The sequence below is a fragment of the Rhipicephalus sanguineus genome, chromosome 9 (genome assembly GCF_013339695.2).
Source record: "Rhipicephalus sanguineus isolate Rsan-2018 chromosome 9, BIME_Rsan_1.4, whole genome shotgun sequence".
Taxonomy (NCBI): Eukaryota; Metazoa; Arthropoda; class Arachnida; order Ixodida; family Ixodidae; genus Rhipicephalus; species Rhipicephalus sanguineus.
The window spans coordinates 32,311,242-32,332,429 of record NC_051184.2 but is presented as its reverse complement, the minus strand read 5'-3'; the positions used below and the strand labels follow the sequence as shown (position 1 = coordinate 32,332,429).

Below are 21,188 nucleotides of genomic sequence, written 5' to 3'. Positions count from 1 at the left end.
CTCATGCTAAAACTTCCCATGTGGTTAGTTATGCCCACCCGTGGAACATAACTTGCCAATGTAAATTAGGAGGAGGGCAGATAGGTTGTTTAGGATTCCATTATTTTTGTTGCAGGGGTATACAGGTTGTTTTGAGAAATGTGTCCAAAAATGCTCAAAGATAAAGTAAATGTGATGGTTGCTTACTGCCTTCATGATTAGTTTTTCTGTAGTGGAAGACATCAATTTTTTTTATCATAATCTGCGTTATGTGGGTTAATCCTGGTGCATTCACGAACCAGCTGGCGAAATTTTAGTGCATTTCGTCAAACACTTAAGTTATAATTGAATATTTTTACAAACGCGCGAGTGGCCTGAGAGTCGGTCAACACTGATGCACTCGTACGCCTTGACCTAACGAGCTGCTTGCTTTGCGAGCGTCTGCATTCCAGCAAATGGTTTTGTTCCGTGGTCGGGTGTGTGTGCAGTCAATCTGTTTTAAGGTTTTTTCAGCTTGGGCGATGAAATTGAACGATGTGCAGCGGCTGAACCTTTGGTAGAAGACGACGGCTCCGCTCCGTGCAGCATGTAACGTTACACATGCCATGACAAAATAGAGGTCGCCGGCAGTCGGCGGGTTTTATAGCTGGGGCTCAATTAGCTCTGAAATATTCTTTTACACTCCATTTTTTATATACAGTAAACGGAAATCTCTGAAATGAAACTGCTGCTTAAATGGAACAACCGCTTCTAACATGGTTGATTTCGTACTTGAATTCCGCACTCCTGTGCCTCTCTCGGTAAACGGAACTCCTGTTAAATGGAAGATATTTTCCTGGTCCCTTCATTTTCCACTTAACGAGTGTCTACTGTACAGACAGGCACTATAGACCTTCTACTTCTATTTTTCACTGAAAATTGCAAATTGTTGGGTGACAGTGTCATAGCTGCTTCAGTTACAGCAATAATTATAGAAATTAAATGAATTATCTTTTTGATTAGAGCAGACAGGCAGTCGGGTCAAATTGGAAAACTGAAGCCCTTTATGCAAAGAACCCGTTGCTGCTTCGAGATTTCCAATAAACAGCCACTGGTAATTCTCGCAGAGTGATGAAATCCGACGAATTTCACTGGCAAAACTGAAACACCAGTATAGCACAAAGCAGTAAAAGCATGGCACCGTAAGGTGTTGAGTTTCAGTTGAAAGTTAGTATTCATTGCCGTGTGTTTTGTCCTGATGCTACTGCGTTGTGCAATAAGAACCCTTGCATCAATAATAGTTAACGTCATCCCTGCCTTTGGTCTCGCGGTATTAATGTAGTCCATGTGTAAGAACGTCTGGTGGAAAGTGTCTGAATTCTTTTATTTAATCTACGTATTCTCTTGCATTGTATTGTAGATGCTGCTGTTGCAAGGCAAATATGCGGCTTGGCTTTGTCAGAGTTGTGTGGAAGCAGTGATACTGTGTTCAAATGATGTTCCTCTGTTGTCATCATCTAGGATTGTCACTATGGAGAGCCTGGAAAGAAAGGTTGTACTGTTGCAACGCTTTAACAAGACAGCCAAAGACCACAAGAAAGCCCTGGAAGCCTTGAGAGATACCATTGGAGAAAGGTAAGCTGGCTTATTTCTGTTAACTTTTTTTTTTAATGCGCACTTTTTAAAGGCAAATATTAAGCTGACAAGCACTGTTACAATAAGATTCAAGGAATCTCGCAGCAATTGCTTCGTGTCAAGAAAATGCCCGACATAAGAGACAGTTGCATATGAGGAGTCTGCATACCTCTAGCTCAATCCAAGTCGCCCGCCTCGAGTGGGAAGAATGAGACGTAAGCCCGATATCGCCACTCATTACTGCTCCACAGATTATGCTATGGTTTCTTGCCTAATTTGTTCCTAAGATGCATAAATGTGGCCAGAAATTGAGCCGACGACATCGCATGAACCCGGCATTTTCTTTTGCCGACAGTTGTACCCGTGCCACAAGAGCACGGAAAATGGCGTTAAATTCCTAATGCCTTAAGATTTAATAGCATTTCTGTGGTGCCACACAGGCAAACCTAACCCTTTGTGACATGCACTACGATCAACTGTCTATCAATGCGTGAAATTTACGTGGTTTGGTGTCATGTTCTGGAGGCCCAATTTAAAGTAAGAGGGCGTGTTAGAATAAATTGTATTTTATAGTGATTACTTTCAATTAAAACTCATTTATATAATTATTTTACAGTCAGTCATGCCACATTTCATCAAACAAATTCAACGATCCACTGAAATCACATGCAATAGTTGTCTGCTGGCGGCAAGCATTCCTGAAAACCTAAAAGATTTTGAAATTCCTGCCGAAATGCCCCATGTTCAACGTCTCGCTACACATGATTGCTTTTGTAAAGGCAGTACAGTGTTTATATTTCTCTTTTAGGTTACAAGAATGTTCACTTTACCATTAGCTCAGTGTTTGTGCTGAATTGCAATGGCTCTGGCACGACAGGTGCCACGTTTCTTGTGGGCTTCGTATTCGACATGCTGAATTGCGATGCTCACTTGCAACGTTGTAAGAGACAGCAACAAACTCAAGCTAACGGCACCGTAGTGGGCTTAGTTCTACATTTCACCTGCCTTTCACTTTGTGAAAAAATGAGTTTATTTTTTATTATTACCCAAAAATGGCTCACTTCAGAAGCCATTGTTATCGACGTCACCAGGTCAAGTGCCATTAAATTTAGATGTGTGGCATTTCCACTGGAAAAGAGGCCTTCAGGGACTTTACCCCTTACTGCTTAGTGTCGTTTCTTGTGCCCATTTAGCATGGGTATGAGTGCGAGCTTGATGTTCAGGCAAAGCCAATGAACCACATCATTTTAAAGAATTCATTGAAATGTGCATATGGCTTCCGCTATTGAATTTGGCGCTTCCATTGCCCAACAGCGTAGCCTTCGAGATTGGTGGCTGCTTCTCTTAAACATTGCAGTGTTTCAAGTTTTTGAGCCACCAGTCTAATGTCACATATTTTCTCTGAAGAATCGAAAAGTGGTGCATGGCTAGAATTTTATTCTCCCTGGCAATGCATAGCAATGACCTTTTTATTGTCGGTGGTTGAGCACCAGTGACGGCATATACTAAGGATGCACTACGTCATTGGGCTAGTACTACAATGTCCCACAGACCCGCCACGGTGGTCTAGTGGTTATGGTGCTCGACTGCTGACCCGAAGGTCGTGGGATTGAATCCCGGCCGCGGCGGCCGCATTTTCGATGGAGGCGAAAATGCTTGAGGCCCGTGTACTTAGATTTAGGTGCACGTTAAAGAATCCCAGGTGGTCGAAATTTTCGGAGCCCTCCACTAGGCCGTCCCTCATGATCATATGGTGGTTTTGGGACGTTAAACCCCAGCAGTTAATACAGTGTCCTACTGAAGTTTCATGTGCTGCATTTCCTTTCATATGGTACTTCAGTTATTTGAGTGCTTTCGTCGATTGCTGTTATACTGTCTCAAGTATTAATTTACTATGAGTGTCTCCTAAATTGTCGTTTGCCTCCAGTGTCCCTTTAACTGTACTGACCACTTTACTTCTGTGCGCATTGAAAAAGTGCAGCAGCCAACCAAAGAAAGGATGTTTTGGTACACTTAGTAACACATCATTGTTCTTAGAGGGCAGTCTCATTAGCAGTTTTAGGACTCACCAGTGAATTGGTCATAGGCATAGCCACATTGTGGGCTCAGTGCTCCCCCACACAGAAATTTTTCAGTTTTTATAGCATATAGATACATGCAGCATACAAAAACCTGCATGCACATACATTTACAAGGGTGTCCCCCCGCCCTTCATGAATTCAAGTAAAACAGCTCATTGTATTCTGTTTCAGAGTTGATGCACTGCGCCAGTTCGACCAATTGCTGGTGAGACGTTTTCATTGTTTTTAGCATAATGCATCTTAACATGAATGTGTGCAATGAGTTTTGTCGAAACCAGTCAGTGTTGCAGCCAATGTCAGTGCAAGAAACGCTGGCAACCCTTTAGGGTTGATTAGTTCTCGACTGGTTGTGAAATGAGGACATATATTTACACGTTTTATTGAATAGGAGAGCTATGCTGAATAAAAAATAATCTTGCAGAGTGGCAACACTAACTACATCTGGCTAGTGAAAGCACTATAAAGCACACTAAAGTTGATGTTAATTTACCGACGTTGTTGTTTGTAGGAATTACGAAGTTGCTGTTAAAAGCAGAGTACCAAATTCATTTATTGCACTTTAACACATCAAGGAATTAAAACTACAAAGTGCAGTTATATACACAAATTCTCCAAGTGGGGTAAAAAAACTCTGAAAAAGCAAAAAATCCTGTCCTTGTCTCACTCTACTCACTCTTATGCACAATTTACACTCTCAAACGGCGTGTCGCAGTGTGCTGGGTGCCAAGGCACCGCGAGATCGAACGAAACGTGTTTGCAGACCAGTTAGCTGCATCCGTCCATGACAATACTGCCGATAAATCCATAGCTTCCATAGCTGTCCCTGCACTAGACCTAAAACCCCTCCTAAAATGAAAGCTCGGGACCTACCGGCAGGGCTTATGGGACTATGAAACACCAAATAAACTGCACTTTGTGAAGCCATACCTCGGTAACCGGCCACCCATATAAAAAACACGTTGTACAGATGTCCTTATTTTTCCTTATTTTGGTATCACGATCGCTTGTCATTCATTTTCATCGTGCACGTTTCATGTCACTCTCATGACTTTAGTAACATGTTTTACGCACCTTGTGTGTGGAGAACTTCAGACCCTTGCGCAGCCACTAAACATGATCATTGATCGCATCCTACATCATCAACTGACGCTCCTTGGCCATCACTGGCCCTTGTGCCATAAAGCACCAGTTATCATCATTTAGTGCCCTATGTGAGAGCGTTCTTTTCGGTTAGTCCTATGCTTACATGGCCTTGCCAGTATTAATACTTGTAACCATTCTTTTTACGACCTCCAGCTATTTAATATTACAATAGACGACTGTGTTTTTTTTCCTAACCTTTTTTTTTATGTGATGTCCTCAATTATCCATCAGGATATTTGGCAAGCCTATGCTCATTTCACAACCCTTCTGCCATGATTCTCCTCTTTGCAGAAGCATGGCTTGCTGCACCAATTATGCCAAGTTATGTCAAGAGGCGACACCTGCCTTGTCTTGGCTACATTTCAGCAAAGCTCACCACTGTTGAAAAAGGGCAACTGGCCTATATTTTCTGATTACATTATCAAGTTGTATATATAGCCTTTAACTGTCGTGGATTTGGAGAAAACTACTTGATGCAATTACAAGCTCTTGTAGGACTGCGTGCAGTTTTTACCTGATGATTGATCGCATTAATTACGTGGAACAGTATGTGTATATACTTGGACAGACTGGTTCTTTTTCTTTGTCTTTTTTGCAAAAATTTGTAGTGCTATTTCTTCTAATTGACTTTAAGAAGAGTTCATGCTAGGCACTAAGTTTTCATATCCTGCAAGTGTCATAGTCTATCAACAATTCCACTTGCTACAAAGGCCTGTGGGATTTTGCTGGGAAAGCATGCTGTCACAGTGTCCCGGTATCTCAGTTCCACTTGTCCACTATAGCAAAACTTTGTGTTGTAGAACCTGCCACAAATAAATACCAAACTTTCTATTACGACAAACTTATAGAGCACAGAGTAGGTTCCAGAGACAAAGAACCAAATTAATTTTTAGACTGTGTATTTGTTCTCATGAACTAATAGTGTAATGATCCTGTCCATAAAGTGTGACATCAAGTGCGACATCAAGTGCTTCGCTATCGAACTTGAATGCTTAGGTTGTACTAAAACCAGAAACTTCATCAGAACAGTTCTATTCGGTGATAGCAAGAAAGAGTGGAAGATTTACACAGCTGCATTTTCAACAGTGTAGCTGAAGCATGAGGTGTAATGCAGGGAAACGTTGTATGGCCTGAAGACATGGAACCAAAAAAAACTTCAGGCTCTTTACAGGAAGATGAAGTGGAGCGAGTTAATTTTAATCTTCGGAGACATATAAACATGTGTGCATAAGCAAGATTATAATTCTAAGGGAATGGCTGCCTCCCTGCACCACCCCTGGTGGTGACCCATAACAGACAGTCATTCCACATGTCCGACCCCGCATTTCAGCAGCACACAATCTAGGATGCTGTTGTATCGATAATATTCGCATCGAAGTGTAGCTGCTGTTTTTCTAATGCATTGCAGTCGGCAGACCAGCTGTACAGAACGGAAGATCTTCCACAGGATGATTCTTCTAATAGTGCAAAGAGTCCCAGGTAAGTCTTCAGATATTTTGCTTCCTGGAAACGTCTTGAGGTGAATCTTTTGCTGAATTAATGCATTATTTATTATTTTAATTAACAGTGGTAAAGGAAAGATAAGTTTTGCCCGAAAGGCTAAGCACTGCTGGTGATGGCAACGCATTAAACAGTTGTGTGATGGATGGTTAATAATTTTATTGGCCTTATATATTGTAGCAAACATTTGCATGCTAATTAAGCTTGTGTGCATGGAATCATTTGTGCCACTGCACTGGTGGAGTAGTTCTGGCCGGTTCCGCTTCCGCCGAGGTGTATGCCATCGTGTAGCCGCTACAGCGGCAAGGCAGAGCGAAGGCATCTTTCAGAAGAAAGTGTCATTTCCTCATTACATTGTCTTTTGTATCCCAACTTTTACATAGGACTTCCTAAACGTTGTATTTACGTGCGAGGTATGCGGGACAGTTCCTTGAATATGGTAGTATTCCTTTATATAAGCTTGAGTTCTGTCATGTAATTGAAGCAAAAAATGATACACAAGGGATGGAGATGCAGACATAATTTCTTCACTAATTTTACCACGACATCCATTAGTGCGAGTCAACAAAGAACGGCAAACAACACTAAAAGACTGGATGAAAGAATGTACACAGACCACGGCACTGTTCCCTTTTATTATGCCCTTTTATTATGCCCTTTTATTCCCTTTTCATTCCTGTTAGTGTGTCCTTTTCCTGTTCCCTTTTATTTTAATGCAGTTTTCTGCTCATGATCTTTGCGATACAGCCTGCCCAAATGCATACCCTTCTGCTGTTCAACAAAGTAGTCTTGTTCAACTTTTGTTACATGTTGGTGTTTGTTATAACTAGTGTGTTTTGTGACTCCTTGTGCTGTTTAGATGTCATCATTTTCAACACTTAGTCTGTGCACATTTTGTGCTAGACGGGCTTCTGCATATTAATGGATGATCCGAATTCAAAACTGGGGAATGGTGCAGCGCTGTTCTAGCTGATGTGGTCCAGAGGTCTTTTGTGCTTCACTTTGTGCTCTCATGCAAATTTTTTTTCTGTTGTCATTCTAGGGTGGAGCAGGGTGCTATCTGTGGTGACGGGAGCCTCCCAGCTATGGAATCTGTGAGTGGCTTGGAAAGGCATTTGATCAACATTTCTCTGTACTGGTTTTGACACGAGTTTCATGAACAGTTCAGACTTGTGAGCATTATTAGAGGAGCATTGCGAAGAAAATTAAGTCCAGCTGTACAAAGTATTTGTCTAATGCAGTTGGCACTTGTTACAACAGACTATAATAATCCAGCAAGAAATGTTAGAATTAGAACCGTAGCATGTTATGGAGAGGCAGAACTTCGCTTATGCTAGTGCGGCTGGATGATGATTGAGTATTGGAACTTGAAGGCTATCTCACACACCCACATCTGCACGTGCACACACACCAGCACACACGCTCAAAGGGGGGGGGGGGGGGAGAAAGAAAGAATACATGCAGATGCCCAAAGGCTGCATTTCATTTCTGTGTGACCATTCCGGGTGGAAACATCTCACTAGTTCTGCAGCTGTCTGCCATAGCAAATTGGTGGGGAAAAAGTTCAATTTCTCCTGGAAGGCAGTAGCATTGATAGCAACACATTAGACAACTGCACAAAGTAAGGTTCATAGTTTTACCACCCCTACATATTGCAGTGAACATTTGCTTACTAATCAAATTCATGTGCATTATGCAATGAATGCGCTGACAAACATGAACATGTTTCACTCTAGGACTGCAAACGGTGGCTACAGTAACAACAATGGCGTGATGAACAATGCAAGCGTAATAGGGCTAATGAATTACTTGAGGCTTCTGTGACATAATGAAACTTCCAACATTAGGAATGCAGAGACTATGCACACAAAATGGCCAGGCATCTCTGCTTGTACAGCTTTTGCACCTAGTGCTGCCTTCTATGACACTTTCACAATTTTCATCGTGAGAAGCGGTCACCCCATTGCTCCCGTCATACTGACTAGAAGAGGAGGCACTCTTCAACTATGCTCCCGCCATCTTTTCTGTTACTTTCCTATGATTCCGCAGTGCCTTGTGCGTGGGGCACAATAGGATTGATCACACTTTTACTTTATGTGTAACATGGTGATGGTGACAGAAAATTTTCCTTATAGATGCTATTGCAAAAGTCGTAGCGTGATGTTAGGCATCCTGCTTTTGCTTGGCAGCCACCTTTGGTGCCATTCTTTCACGCTGTGCATTATCTGGAGCACGGAATTCTAGGAACAACGTGCCACACATTGTTTCCAGACAGGTCATGACATTCTAGGACGTATGTTAAATTTTAGTGCTGCTGGAGCACTGCTTCCAATTTTAACTCGGCCCATGCTGTGCCCTGTCTGCTGGGAATCAACACATTGCAGAGGGCCTGGATATTGCAGCTAAATGTCTACGGTAAGACTGACAATCGGCTCAGTGTACGGTGACCTGTCACGTTTTCACATTCATGCCAGAATAGCCTGCTCAGTCTCAACTGTGCGTTTCTCTGCTGAAGTATCTCCGCACTCAAGAACATTCTCTAAAGGATATGAATGAAGCCCTGAGAATAGCATACAGTGTGCTGGCCTTCAGGTAGGATGCCGCTGCATGCTATTCCACAGGCTGTTCAGTGGTAGCTGTAAGGGATTTTTGAAGGCTTGATAGATCTCAGGTGAACACAGAAATGGTCAAAATGGGAATAATGTACATATACAAAAGATTTTAAGAAAAGGAAAAGCATTTCACTTTGCAAGAAACACGTTCATGTACACTGATATTTGTGCTTTATTTTGCATTTGTTCAAAAACACAGAGGAATATGTAAGCAAGCGATTGCTTAGCACATTTTTATTTTTGCTCATATGGTTTCTCTTTAAAGTGCCAGTGATGCCTGTCAAAGGGCATTCATATAGATATGCTCATCACATGACTTCTGAACAGGTGTCCTTGTCAATGTGTGTTCCTTTGAATGATATTGCTTGTTTAAACTAAACCTTTTTATAGAAAAGGAGGCTATTGTAATAGTTTGTGGAAGTTACCAAGAAAATCCCCAAGTTTGGGCTGCCGACAATTGAAATCCTGGCAACTAAAACCCTGAGCTGGTGGTCCAGCACTGTGGCTCCGCATTTTGAGACATTTGATTTCTGTTCACATTAAATCATGGACAGCTTTCACTCTGTACAGCTGCAGCTTTTCTTTGGCATGGAATATGATGGGAGAAAGGTGGCATGACCTTAGGAGGGACCAGTCAACAACTAACTGGCAAAGTGACACACTTAAAGTGGCTCCTGCTTTTGGTGTTACTGGAAAGTTGTTGAAAAAATACAGGAGGCTACGAGCTGGCCCTATTGTGTACTTTGCTCATGTCGTCGGTGCTTTCCTCTGTTGTTGTCCATATGGGCACCAAACAAGTAGTCTTCTTTCAGCTTGAAGACATTCTGAAGTTTGGGAGATCCCTTGGTGCATGCCCGAAGTCGTGAGTGATTTTTTATGAACTTTGGTTTCCTTCATGTTCACACTGATGTGCTTTGTTTTCATCGAGAATTCTGTGCCGCTGCAGTATAAAGGGCCTAATTGTTCACCTTAACTGCTCCTCTACTGCTCTAGCCCATTCCATTTTATGCATAGTGACAAAAGAACTCATTGCAGGTACAGCATTATATGCAACAGGGCAGAGAATGGGGTCGAAAACATGGAACACAGAATCGTACATGTAAATATAGTATTGTAAAGCAGCCACTGCTTGGAACATTGCTCTGCAATATTTTTGTTGTTGTTGTGTAGCCTGACGTCTGCGCATTTGAAATGCCATTAGAAATGGTGACCACTGTGCATGTACAAAACACAGCAGAAAGCAGTTTCACTGGTAAACAACGAAATGAGTTACAATCAGCCTGTGGCCACACTGATGAACGATAAAACTAGGACAGCGCATAAGCCCAAGTGATTTATTAAAGTAATTCAAACCGTATTGAACAATGGGAAATATTGTTGGAACACCATAATGCAACAATATTTTGTGTAAGTTGTGAGGGTGTTGTGCACCCTTGTAAGGTATTTGTACCTCATGGAATCATATTGTTAAAAAAATAACTTTGTGGGGGTTTTTATAGTGACAGTGGTAAAGGTGTTCATGCGGCACTGATGTTGGCCAGAAACATGTGAAGATGTGGCCAGTATTAGCGATGCAATAGCTGCGCCAAACTGTGCCAAGTGATGAAACCTGCCGCGTTTTGGCAAAAAAGTCTCATAATTTGCACCGAGCGTGCACCAAGACTTCATTTTTGCTGCCTTTCGGAGAAAAACAAAGGCACCTTATATAACTAATTGATCGATAAAACTTTTAAGTCTATGTGCTCAACGTCTTTTCCAGCAATCCACTACGCGTCTATAATTGGGTGCAATTTAGGAAGACCGGATAGGCGCCGCCTACGTGACCAAAGCGTGGCAGCCAATTGCCTCCGCAGCTGAAAAAATAGTCCCACTCATATTCTCGGCCATGCTCTCCGACGTCGGGGTTGCTTTCCAGCCGGCTTATGGTGTCAACGTAGAGCGCGCACTCATTGGTGCAGTCTTGCATGCATCCTGCTTTTGACGTGGCCGCTGCCTTCTAAAGTTGTACAGGACTATAGAATCAATTTAATGGTAATTCTAGATGTTAATGTTTTCTGTTAAAATGGGGCGGAGTTTGGGGGGAGAGCTGCGTGCACCCTTGTCAAGCAATGCCAACTATACAAGATACGGCGTAAACAAAGTTTTCTACAACTGCCACTCTCTCACTCTGTGGCATAACATTATTAAATCGAGTAAATAAAGCTTCTAACTGTTGTAAAGTTGGAGAAAAGTAATAATTGGTGCAGTTGCAGGTTTTTGTAGGATGGCAGCCTTTTACTTCATTAGTAATTAAAGTGAGCAGTACATGTACGTTCTTGAAAATATTGAAAAACAAAATCAGTAGTGTTGTTCGTTCTGATTAACTTCGAAAAGAGGTCGTGCAGAGTACTTGCTTTAATACAATACTGTGCTCCGGATTTATCAACAGTTCCAACCGTGGCCTGGGAATATTTCGGGCACGCAGGACCAGTCAATTATTAAACCCTGTGGGAGCAGTCTTGTGGGAGCGGCCTTCTTGTCATGTCCGTTCAGCAAAGATGAACACTGTTTTTTTGGTCTTAATGCTCCACCATATGTTGGCAGACTAATTTAGCCAACATTGCTATGGTCCGGTAGCAATGGGCACTTCACTTCTTCATTTTCCGTACAGGCAGCACCTCTGAGCTAGCATTCAGAAGCTAGCATTGAGACAACGTAACTAGGATATTAACCCTTTGCGGTCCAAAACCTTTACCCACTTTCCGGCTCTAGCGGTCCGAAACTATTTCGCCAGTTTCTGGCGCCGCGAATAAAAACACAAGCTGTGGAAGAGAAACGCACAGGATATTTATTTTTGCTCCTGCATTCTGCAGGCAACTCTTTTAGTGATATTTGGGCAACGTATGATACCGCTCAAAGCATTCCCCTGTGTGCAGGCCAGGGTTATTACTGCAGGTTTCCACCGCCGCCGTCGTCGTCTTCGTCACTCACTTCTGTCGAATCACTGTCATCACTGTCTGGTGGAGGCACGTAATTCTCTTCCTCACTAAAGTCATCCTCGCTTTCGCTAAAAGCACCGCCGTAAAACGCACGCGGTGAAAACGTGGCCATGCTTCTCAGCGAACCGCGCGCGCGAGTGGGTACGCTCTAGGCCCCGTGCTGATCATAGTGCTGCACCCTAGTGTCAAAAAAGTAAAACCTCAACAAACAAAGCTCACTTATTCCTCAAGAGATGGCCCTTCATGTATACAAAAAATGCGCGCGACTCGCGGTGAGAAAACAGCAAAATTTAAACCACGAACACCCTTGTCGGGCGGGGCCCGACAGCGGACCGCTACGGCCGTGTTGCCTTGTCGGGCGCTGCCCGACAACGGACCGCAAAGGGTTAAGTGTGGGGTGCTTGTATGTTACAACGCCACCTTTGCATCCAGCCATGACTGAGAATTTTGAAAATCACTTTTCACTTGGTCATCTATGTGCAGAAAACCTAACTTGGCAGCCGGAGGTACAGACCAGACTACTTTGGTGAGTGCGAAACGGGCTTTTTATTGTATGAATTTATTTATGGACCCTAGTGCAGCATACGAAGCTTTCTAGTTTGGTGTACAGTAAGATTCTGCGCTAAGAGATAATAAACGAAATTTAAATATAAAATTCACAAAATGCGCAACTTCAACAAATAATTCAGTAGTACTTTAAAAAATACAATAGACATCTTTATAAATGACAGCTCTATGTTTTAGTCACACTGTCGAATAAGTTTGTGCAAGCTAATTTTCTGGTAGCTTCTGGTAAAAGACACCAAATTTTAAAAAATTTTTAAGTCGTACCATTAGAGCAGCACCATTCACCACATAACTGACATTCCCTTTACAGACAATGCCTGCAATGCTTTATAAAGCACAGTTTTTTTTATCAGCACACTGGATTAGCTTGGAATTTGTAATGCAGGGAGCAAGAACATTTATGTACTTATCGAAAACAATAGTCCAAGGAATTTAACAGTGGAGTCACCGTGGCTTGCGATGTATGCTTCTTACAATGTTCCTGATATACTACACCAAAACTTTTACGCGAATATGAGTGATTTGTAACCCTTTCATTGTCATTGACATAGCTGTATGTTTCTGCATTTCGGTTTTACGATGTCTGTGACATAGACTCAAACCTCATTATAACGAATCACATATGCCACGAAAATAACTTCGCTATATCTGAAAATTTGTTATAAACATTTATTTGTTACACTGTATCTATGACAAGACTATTCTTCATTTACTTCGTTATAACCGATGATTCGTTATATCGAGGTTTGAGTGTACCTGCACATTCTGTACTCCGATGTGCTCGGTAACAAAACACCGGCTAACTTTGAAGTGTTTCTGCTATCTGTTTATTTCTAAAAGCCCATTTTCTCCTCTCTATATGTCCAAGTCTGGGATTTTGCTGTTGGTTGCTGGATGCACCCCATCGTGGGTGTAGTTGTGCCGCACATATGAAAGGAGATGAGAATGACTGCTCCTGTACATTGTGCATTTGTGCTGTAGTACTAAGCTATGACTGTTGCATGTTTCCGCCATGTGTCATGTGTTTAGAGAAGGCGTTTCATTTTTCAACCACACCTCTGTGTCTTTGCTGTTGACATGAGTACTCCTTCCGTCACTGAACTTTGTTCAGTACAGCATCTGCTCTCTTTCGTCTGTTTTACTTGCTGCTTTCTTTGGTTTGCCTGTTTGAGTTTTAAGAAACGAAAGCTTTCCTTCCTCTATATTTGGCCACATGATTGCGGTTGAATGATTGCTTGTTTGGAACCTTTAAGTATTTGTTGGAGGGGAAGCTTTTCTGACCCTGAATATGACTCAAACTTTCATTGTGTCCCTAATACAGCACCGACATTGAAGCATGTGCATTATGTGAATGGTAATGATTTTAATGCGAGAGCATCACTTGCCTCAGTGTGTGACCGCGCAGTCATCCGAAACCAGTGTCATAAAAACAGCTCACAGATTACATTGTCATCATCTAGCTAAAAAACATATTACATTGTCATCATCTGGCTAAAAAAAAATCGCAGCATATCCACGGAGTGAATGATGATGAGTGGGCGAAGCTGCGGAGGTTCATCGGTAAACCGTGAATCTTACGTGAATTCTGCCCAGTACATCATCACCGACGTGAGATCGGGCGCGTTTATACTAAAGGTTCGATGATAGTTATGACGACTTGCAGCTCACTTTAATTTTACATGTACGCTTTGAATTTTCATTGTTTAATCACGCACAGGAGAAATCACACACACACACTACCTTGAAGGTCAAAATCCAGTGCCTATATGTACGGGGTGGTCAGTGAACGGTTGTGCAGCGCGAGCGGTCAGTTTTTTCAATCAAGAACGCTGCCTCGCGACCGCTGCCTGCGTCGGCGCCGCTGCGCCGCGAGGCAACATAGGGAGGGGGGACCGTAGGAGAGGAGAAAGAGGGGAAGCGTAGGAGAGGAGAGGGCGATACATATCACGTACTGTCGCAGCACATTGGTCTTTAGGGAGCCTTCATGTGTGCCGCCCCCTCCGTTTTTAAAGACTGGTTATGGAGAGGGGAAGGGGGAAGGGGAGAGGGTGAATGGAGAGGGAAAGGGGAGAGGGGTAGAGGACATGGGGAATGGAGAGGAGGTGTGTGGAGAGGGTATGCACATGCGCAGTAAGGGTGGTCACACCGCACACTACCACCACCACCACCGGACAGATACTGCCGTTTATTGCCGGGAGATACACCGGACAACGGAGACATGACAAGGTTAGACTAAGAGGAGCTACGCGCCTAAAAAGAAAAAAGTGACCGTGGTAAGGATTCAATCCTCTGCCTCACTGCAGCAGCTACTGCTCCACAGCCGAGCACATTAACCACTGCTGCATTGTTGCATTGCACCACCGTTGGTGCAATGCAATTGTAGGACAATTTAGTGCACCGATGCAACAGGCAACAGTGATGGATAGTACCTTCAAGGCTGAACACATGGTTGGGCTATGCCTGGCAGGCATTGCACTAGATGGCGCATGGTAGGATTGGTGCCACTGTCAGTGCTTGCGTTGTTGTGACCTTGTAAGCAGCAGCATTACACTTGGAGACATAACGCAGCAGCAGTAAACTCTATAACAATTGGCCACAACACTAAAGTTGGCTACATAACTCTGCAACACGCTTGGCGACAAGTAGTGCTCTCAATTTACACATCATAATTGCTTTAAGTCCCCGAATAGATTTTTAGTCAACTGCGCATTTTATTCCTTCTGTCTAATAGGAATACAAGGACCCTATTAAGAGTGCATTTTTCAATATATTCCTGTTATTTCCTTCTGCATAACCAAATATAACACCGTACACTTCAACTTTGTTGTAACGAAATGGGATATAATGAAATAATGCATATAACGAAGCAAAGTTTTCTTTGGAAACCCATAAAGATGCATGTATTTGAATCTTCGTTTTAATGAAGTCCCGTAAACTTCATTGTACGAGTGTTTTTTTTTTTTTTTTTTTCAGCTGTCTGATTCTGCTGTGCTCGATACTACTGGCGATCTTGACGAAACATTGTGAGTTTCTTTCCAATTACGTTTGGCATAGACACTAAGAAAGGCAAATGCAATTATGACAACAATGAATTAGATGTGGTACATTGATTACAAAGTAAATTTTGCACTTTATAGACTAAGTTAAGGTGCTGCTAGGACAAAATAGTAGTTGGTGGCCTCTTGCCGACACCACTACCGTTCATTTGACTTGATCTGATGCTGTTGTGGATAGAGAATGAACGAAAGAAGTGTTAATTTTAAGGGCTCGTTTTCTTTGTTATACTCAATATTAATGAGCAAAAGTGTGGTGAGCTGGGCTTGTTGGTTGTACATGATTAGAAAAAACAGCGCAAAACCACAGGACACACAGGAAGGGAAACGCACACAGCGCTGAACTCTCAACAAATTTATTTAAGGGGAGACACTGGTCTCGAAACGAAAAGTTTTATTATTGGAGATATTGTAATGAAATTGGGTGTGTATATGTATTTCTTCCTCCTGTTTTCAAAAATATAATTAGTTTTCATGTACTTCAAATTAGTTATCAAATTGTGAGAGCATAAGTGAAATCTAATTAGGTAATTTCTTACGGGTCATTAAGACACTTTCCCTCAGTATTTTTAGGTTCTGTTTAAGATGCAGCTGTAGCCAAAGACCTGCCATGTGGAGCTATGCTATTTATATTGTCACTGAGATATATCATCATATAAGAACTTTCAATTGTATTGACATTGTGTAATCTTGAAATGCAATTAGCTCACATTATTGTTCACAAAATTTCATATGTTCATCTTAGCCACAAAAAAATAGCATAGCTCCACAGTCCTATTTCTTACGAATTCAACGGTATAAAATTTATCAAAATTACCTTACAAAAACATAATGAAAAGATCCGTAAGGCTGGTCAAGTTGGCAAAAAATGTGAAGCTGAGAAAATCGCGTTTGAAGATTGACACGCACTGTATAATTTCTAAAAGGAACCTTAACCATAAATTTTATTCACATGTTCCCCATCTGTTTCCCTTCAAAACAAAACAGAAAGTGTCTTGTTCCACCCCAAGGAATCATATCTAAAAAAATTTTCCAATGTGCAAAGCATGATCAAAACCCCACCATGACAAGCGGCTGGGGGGTTCTGGAAAAGCCATGGGGTATGAGGCTCAAGCGACTGGCTGCTCATGTCTTTTCAGTCTTTAGGAAGAACCTTCTAGATGTTAGGCAGCATGTTACCCTGGGTAATAGGTTGCTATGCTTGAGAGAATACCTTCAAAGTAGTCCAGGACTGTAATCTTCAGTTGCACCCCGTTTGTGTCTCCTTGCAAGAGTCTTTTTGTGTTGGTGCTCTTCAGACGAGTGCATTTGCCTTGCGTAAACGCAGAGAGTCTTTTTCTAGGCTGTGGTCCCAGGGCACAGCCGAGACAAAAGTTTGAGTAAACAACATGGTCAATTACAAGGCCAGTGTAGAGCTCGATGATGGCCGCCACACCTATGTGTGAGCTCCGACCTCGCGTCATCCATGAGCCGTCGAACACAACATCGATGTTCCCTATGGGGTTCAGGAAGTCTGTATACAGCTCTTTTATTACTGCCACACTAGCAGCTTCACTTTCAGTCGCTGTGTTTTCGCAGGCTTTCACTAAACTTTTTAGGTGTCCCTGAAACGTCTTGTGGTGCAAGCCTCGGTGCGAAAGGTTCATACACGCACAAAAGTCCGAAAGGGCAGTAACACCTTTGCCTATCATCTGTATCCCCTTCATGGCCCTCATGTTGACTTCGAAGGGAGTGATGGTGGCAGTTCCGCTCACTCTCGGAGAAGAAAATTGCTTCTTCTCGAAATCACAACTGCTGCAAGAAAAAATAAGCTTTACCGCAAGGCCGTACTCCTTGTCCGTTGCCTTCCTCACGCTGAGACTTTTTGCGTCGCATTTGTCGCACTTCGCTTGTGCAAAAAAGTTATTCAAAACTTTCATATCGACGAGCAAAAAATCGGTCCCGGCGTCACCGGTCTGGCACTCCGCGCTTACTCCAAGAAGGTCGAACTTGCGCTGGGTAGCCGACTTTCCAGACAGAACGGTCTTTCGTTTGCGCCGATCTCTCAACTCGCTGCGCCTGCTCCTCCGTTGAGTAGTACGCGGCATCAACCCGAAGTGTTTCGCTAGTCGAACTTGGTCCCACGGTGTCGTCAGTTGAAGTTCCCGGCAGGTCCAAGGGTCCGGCCGCGACTCCAACTCGCTGCCGACGGTGCACTTGTAGCCGGCGCCTTCTTGTTCCAAGCCCGTTTTTTACGGCTTCCAAAAGCTCGTTGCGTCGATGGTTTCAGACGAGAGTCTCCAGGCATCTCGATCGCGTGGAAAAACTACCGGCACAAAGTAGAGACACGGTCCGTCGAGAAACCACGCACGATCGCAAAAGCAGGCGCACACAAACGGACAGCCACGGCGGAGAACCAAACACAAAGAAAAAAAAATGACGTGTCGGTCGCGCCAGCCAATGGGAGACTCGGAAAGGCGCGCTTGAAAAGCGCGCCGCGTGAGAGCCAATCATTGGCCTGGAAAACGACCTTCAGAAAACGCGCGACGGCGGCCGTTCTGCTTGAGCGACGCCATTTTGAGATGGCGCAAAATTTGCACAAAGAAAAACAGCTTCAAATCTAGCCCAAGATGGCGGCGCTCGGCCCGCTGCAACGCTCATGGCGCGCGCGGGAAGTTCGAACAAATTTCGTCCTTTTGGGGACATTTTAGTGCTGCCGGGGTGCTTTGAAAGCCGATTTTATCGCGTTTCCCGACCGAATTTAGCGTTAGCAATTTGAGAGTAGGTGCTCAGAAGTACAAACGCCTCGAAAGTAAGCTTTGCGAAAAATCGATTTTTTGACCATTTTTGACCGTTCCAAGACCCGCGTCTCCCCTTAAAAGAGTGTTCCACACTCGCCGTCATGGCTACTGGCGGCGCTGACTGACGCTCCCACGTTAAAATGTACATATATACCCTATAAAGTGGACGGGGGGGATGGCCGCCGCGGTAGCTCAGTTGGTAGAGCATCGGACGCATTATTCGAAGGTCGCAGGTTTGGTCCCTGCCCGCGGCAAGCTATCTTTTCGTCCACTTTTCTTTCTTCACATTTACCTTACATTTACTAATAAAGACATCCTCTATACTTTCCTTGGCATTATTGTCTGTTAGTGCTCATTGATATTGTGGATAGAGAAGTTATTTATAAAGCTTCACTGTCTTTGATGTGCAAGCTGCTGTAAGACAGGATGTGCAAGTTGGCAGCAGTGACTGTCATTGCACACAGTTGTTCTTGCTTCACCATTTACTGTGTGCAGGAAACCGAACTTGGTGGTTGGTGATACAGACCGGACCACTTCGGTGAGTGCCAGTGGATTTTTGAAATTTTGGCCTGCAAGCTTCTGTGTGCGAGTGTTTTTGTTTTGTTCTTTTCAGCTGTCTGATTCTACAGAGGAAGATACTTTTAATGAACTTGACAAAACAATGTGAGTTTTACGATTACGTTTGGCATGAATGCTAAGAAAGGCAAATGCAATTAAGACCATGAAGGATTACATGTGTTGATTAAACATTTAAGTAAACTTTGCCCTTATAGAGTATGTTAAAGGGGTGGTGCCACCAAATTTGTGGCTTGCGTGTTCTTTGCTGTAAGCGTTTCCTATAGCTCCAGGAAGCATGATGCACGCACCAAGATTCATGTATTCTCGCTAAATAATTTAATATCGCATTTTGATGTGGACAACTTTCGGTTTCGGTTTCTGGACGCCGAGGTTGGCAGTGACGTAGAAGTGTAGGAGGCGTGGTCACGTGACCACACAAGGCTGTGACGCACTTAGCCAGGAAGCGATCGAAACTCGGCGAGTGATGTAGCAACCGATGCTTTGCCAGTACTATAGTGAATTAGAATATATTCTAGTTCACTACAGCCGGTACGTAGGTTGCGGAAGTGGCGGAGGCCCGGAGGTCACTCACGTTACTACAGCAGATTTGGTGTGACGTCACTACAACTTTTGTTGCCCTTCCTACAGATCTACGTCAGCGTTGGCGCGCTAGCGATGGGTTCTGATCGGGAGAATGGGCATTTAGGTAAACTTTGGAAGTGAATTAAAATATATTCTAAACGTCTGCTGTGTCCGACCCTTCGTGTGGAATGTCCTTGCATACAGAGGAAACCCACAGCAGGCTTGTTATAGCCTCGAAATTTGATGGCACCACCCCTTTAAGTTGCTACTGGAACAAAATAGTAGTTGATAGCCTCTGCCAGACACTGCTGTCCTTCATTCGACTTGGTCTGATGCTGTTGTGGATGGAGAGGTTATTTATAAAGCATCATTGTATTTCATGTACAAGCTACGTGGATTAGCACAGATCTTTTAAGGTACAGTAGAACCCCGCTGTTACGTTCCTCACTGCTGCGTTTTCCCGGCTGTTACGTCGTTTTCCGCCGGTCCCGGCATAGCTCCCATAGGATACAATGTATTGGGAACCCCGCTGTTACGTCGTAACTGTCGGACCGTTCCCGTATGATACGTCGCGAAGTGCGCCCGGAGCCGACCGAGTGACTACCAAAGAGAGCGGCCATGGCGCATTTTCACGCAGCTTGGCCTCGTTTGACCGTAATATTAGCCGCATGAGAGGCGCAAGCAACAGAATCTTTCAATTGATGCAAACAAAAGCACGGCCTTCGAGATTCAAATTGCAAAAATGGCGTCTATGACGTAACTGCTCGCGAAAGCAAGGCCTTCGAGATTGGCATTTACTATTGACAAAAGCATAGCCTCTGAGATTTGCATTGCACAAACATGGCGTGTATGACGTAATTGCTTGCGAAAGCAAGGCCTTCGAGATTGGCATTCACTTCTGCCATCGCGTTGGCGTAGACTCATCATCATCGTTATTTGTCGGAGAACGGGAGGAGTTCGAGCTGGTTGGAGCTCGCATGGTCGTGCGTGCCAGGGGCGTAGCCAGGGGGGGGCTTATGGGGCTTCAGCCCCCCCCGAAATTTTTCGTGCTCTCATACACCACCAACCAGCGGCGTCACCCGGGTGGTGGGATTTATTGGGCTTCAGCCTGATTATCATTTATTTAATTATTTATCTTTTTATGACCCTCAAAATGTTAGCAGAAGCAAGTTTGATATCGGGCTCTACACAGATGGCTCAAAAGTGGATGATGACACAAAACATCAACTGCTAGCTTCTCCTTGGATTCCTCCGCCATGCTATATGTTTAAGTCTATGAACGATTTTAAGCAGAAACGAATGTTTACGTGGCTTGGCTGGACTGGTACCGATGGCTTAGCTTCTCAGCGCTTCAAGAGGGTGCGTTTTGCCGAGTGTGTTTCCTTTTAGCAGAAGTGAGATTGGCAAGGCTATATGTTTAAGTCTATGAACGATTTTAAGCAGAAACGAATGTTTACGTGGCTTGGCTGGACAGGTACCGATGGCTTAGCTTCTCAGCGCTTCAAGAGGGTGCGTTTTGCCGAGTGTGTTTCCTTTTTAGCAGAAGGTGAGATTGGCAAGGGCCAACATGCGCGCACTAAGGCCCTCGTATCCAATCCATTTCAAAAGTGGAAGCACGCCCTCGAAGTCTTCGGTGCACATGAAGTCACTAAATATCACACTGACGCTCATCTGGTAGCCGATAGTTTTCTTCAACCTTCTCAGGATGTGTGCCCAGTGTTGTTGATCAGCGGACCATGGC

At 43.6% G+C, this 21,188-nt stretch overlaps 2 protein-coding genes and 1 non-coding gene across 5 annotated transcripts in view; 2 read left to right on the top strand and 1 right to left on the bottom strand.

Moving 5' to 3' along the window:
* The window catches only part of LOC119404927 (uncharacterized), a 92,696-nt gene that overhangs the window by 1,005 nt on the left and 70,503 nt on the right, over positions 1 to 21,188 (top strand). For 2 of the 3 annotated variants that reach the window (XM_049419123.1, XM_049419122.1), the window contains exons 2-10: positions 1,480 to 1,593; positions 3,846 to 3,879; positions 6,226 to 6,296; positions 7,360 to 7,411; positions 9,742 to 9,791; positions 12,391 to 12,433; positions 15,448 to 15,497; positions 18,803 to 18,845; positions 18,921 to 18,970. In XM_049419123.1, the coding sequence (XP_049275080.1) occupies positions 1,490 to 1,593; positions 3,846 to 3,879; positions 6,226 to 6,296; positions 7,360 to 7,411; positions 9,742 to 9,791; positions 12,391 to 12,433; positions 15,448 to 15,497; positions 18,803 to 18,845; positions 18,921 to 18,970 (497 nt within the window). In that variant the 5' untranslated portion in view covers positions 1,480 to 1,489. The remainder of the gene's footprint in view (positions 1 to 1,479; positions 1,594 to 3,845; positions 3,880 to 6,225; positions 6,297 to 7,359; positions 7,412 to 9,741; positions 9,792 to 12,390; positions 12,434 to 15,447; positions 15,498 to 18,802; positions 18,846 to 18,920; positions 18,971 to 21,188) is intronic. The other variant, XM_049419121.1, reaches the window with a different exon arrangement.
* Positions 1 to 21,188, bottom strand: part of LOC119404929 (E3 SUMO-protein ligase PIAS4-A) — a 67,263-nt gene that overhangs the window by 36,348 nt on the left and 9,727 nt on the right. The window lies entirely within an intron of this gene.
* On the top strand, positions 18,489 to 18,561 carry Trnam-cau (transfer RNA methionine (anticodon CAU)). The gene has a single exon. It is a non-coding gene; the product is annotated as a tRNA-Met (tRNA).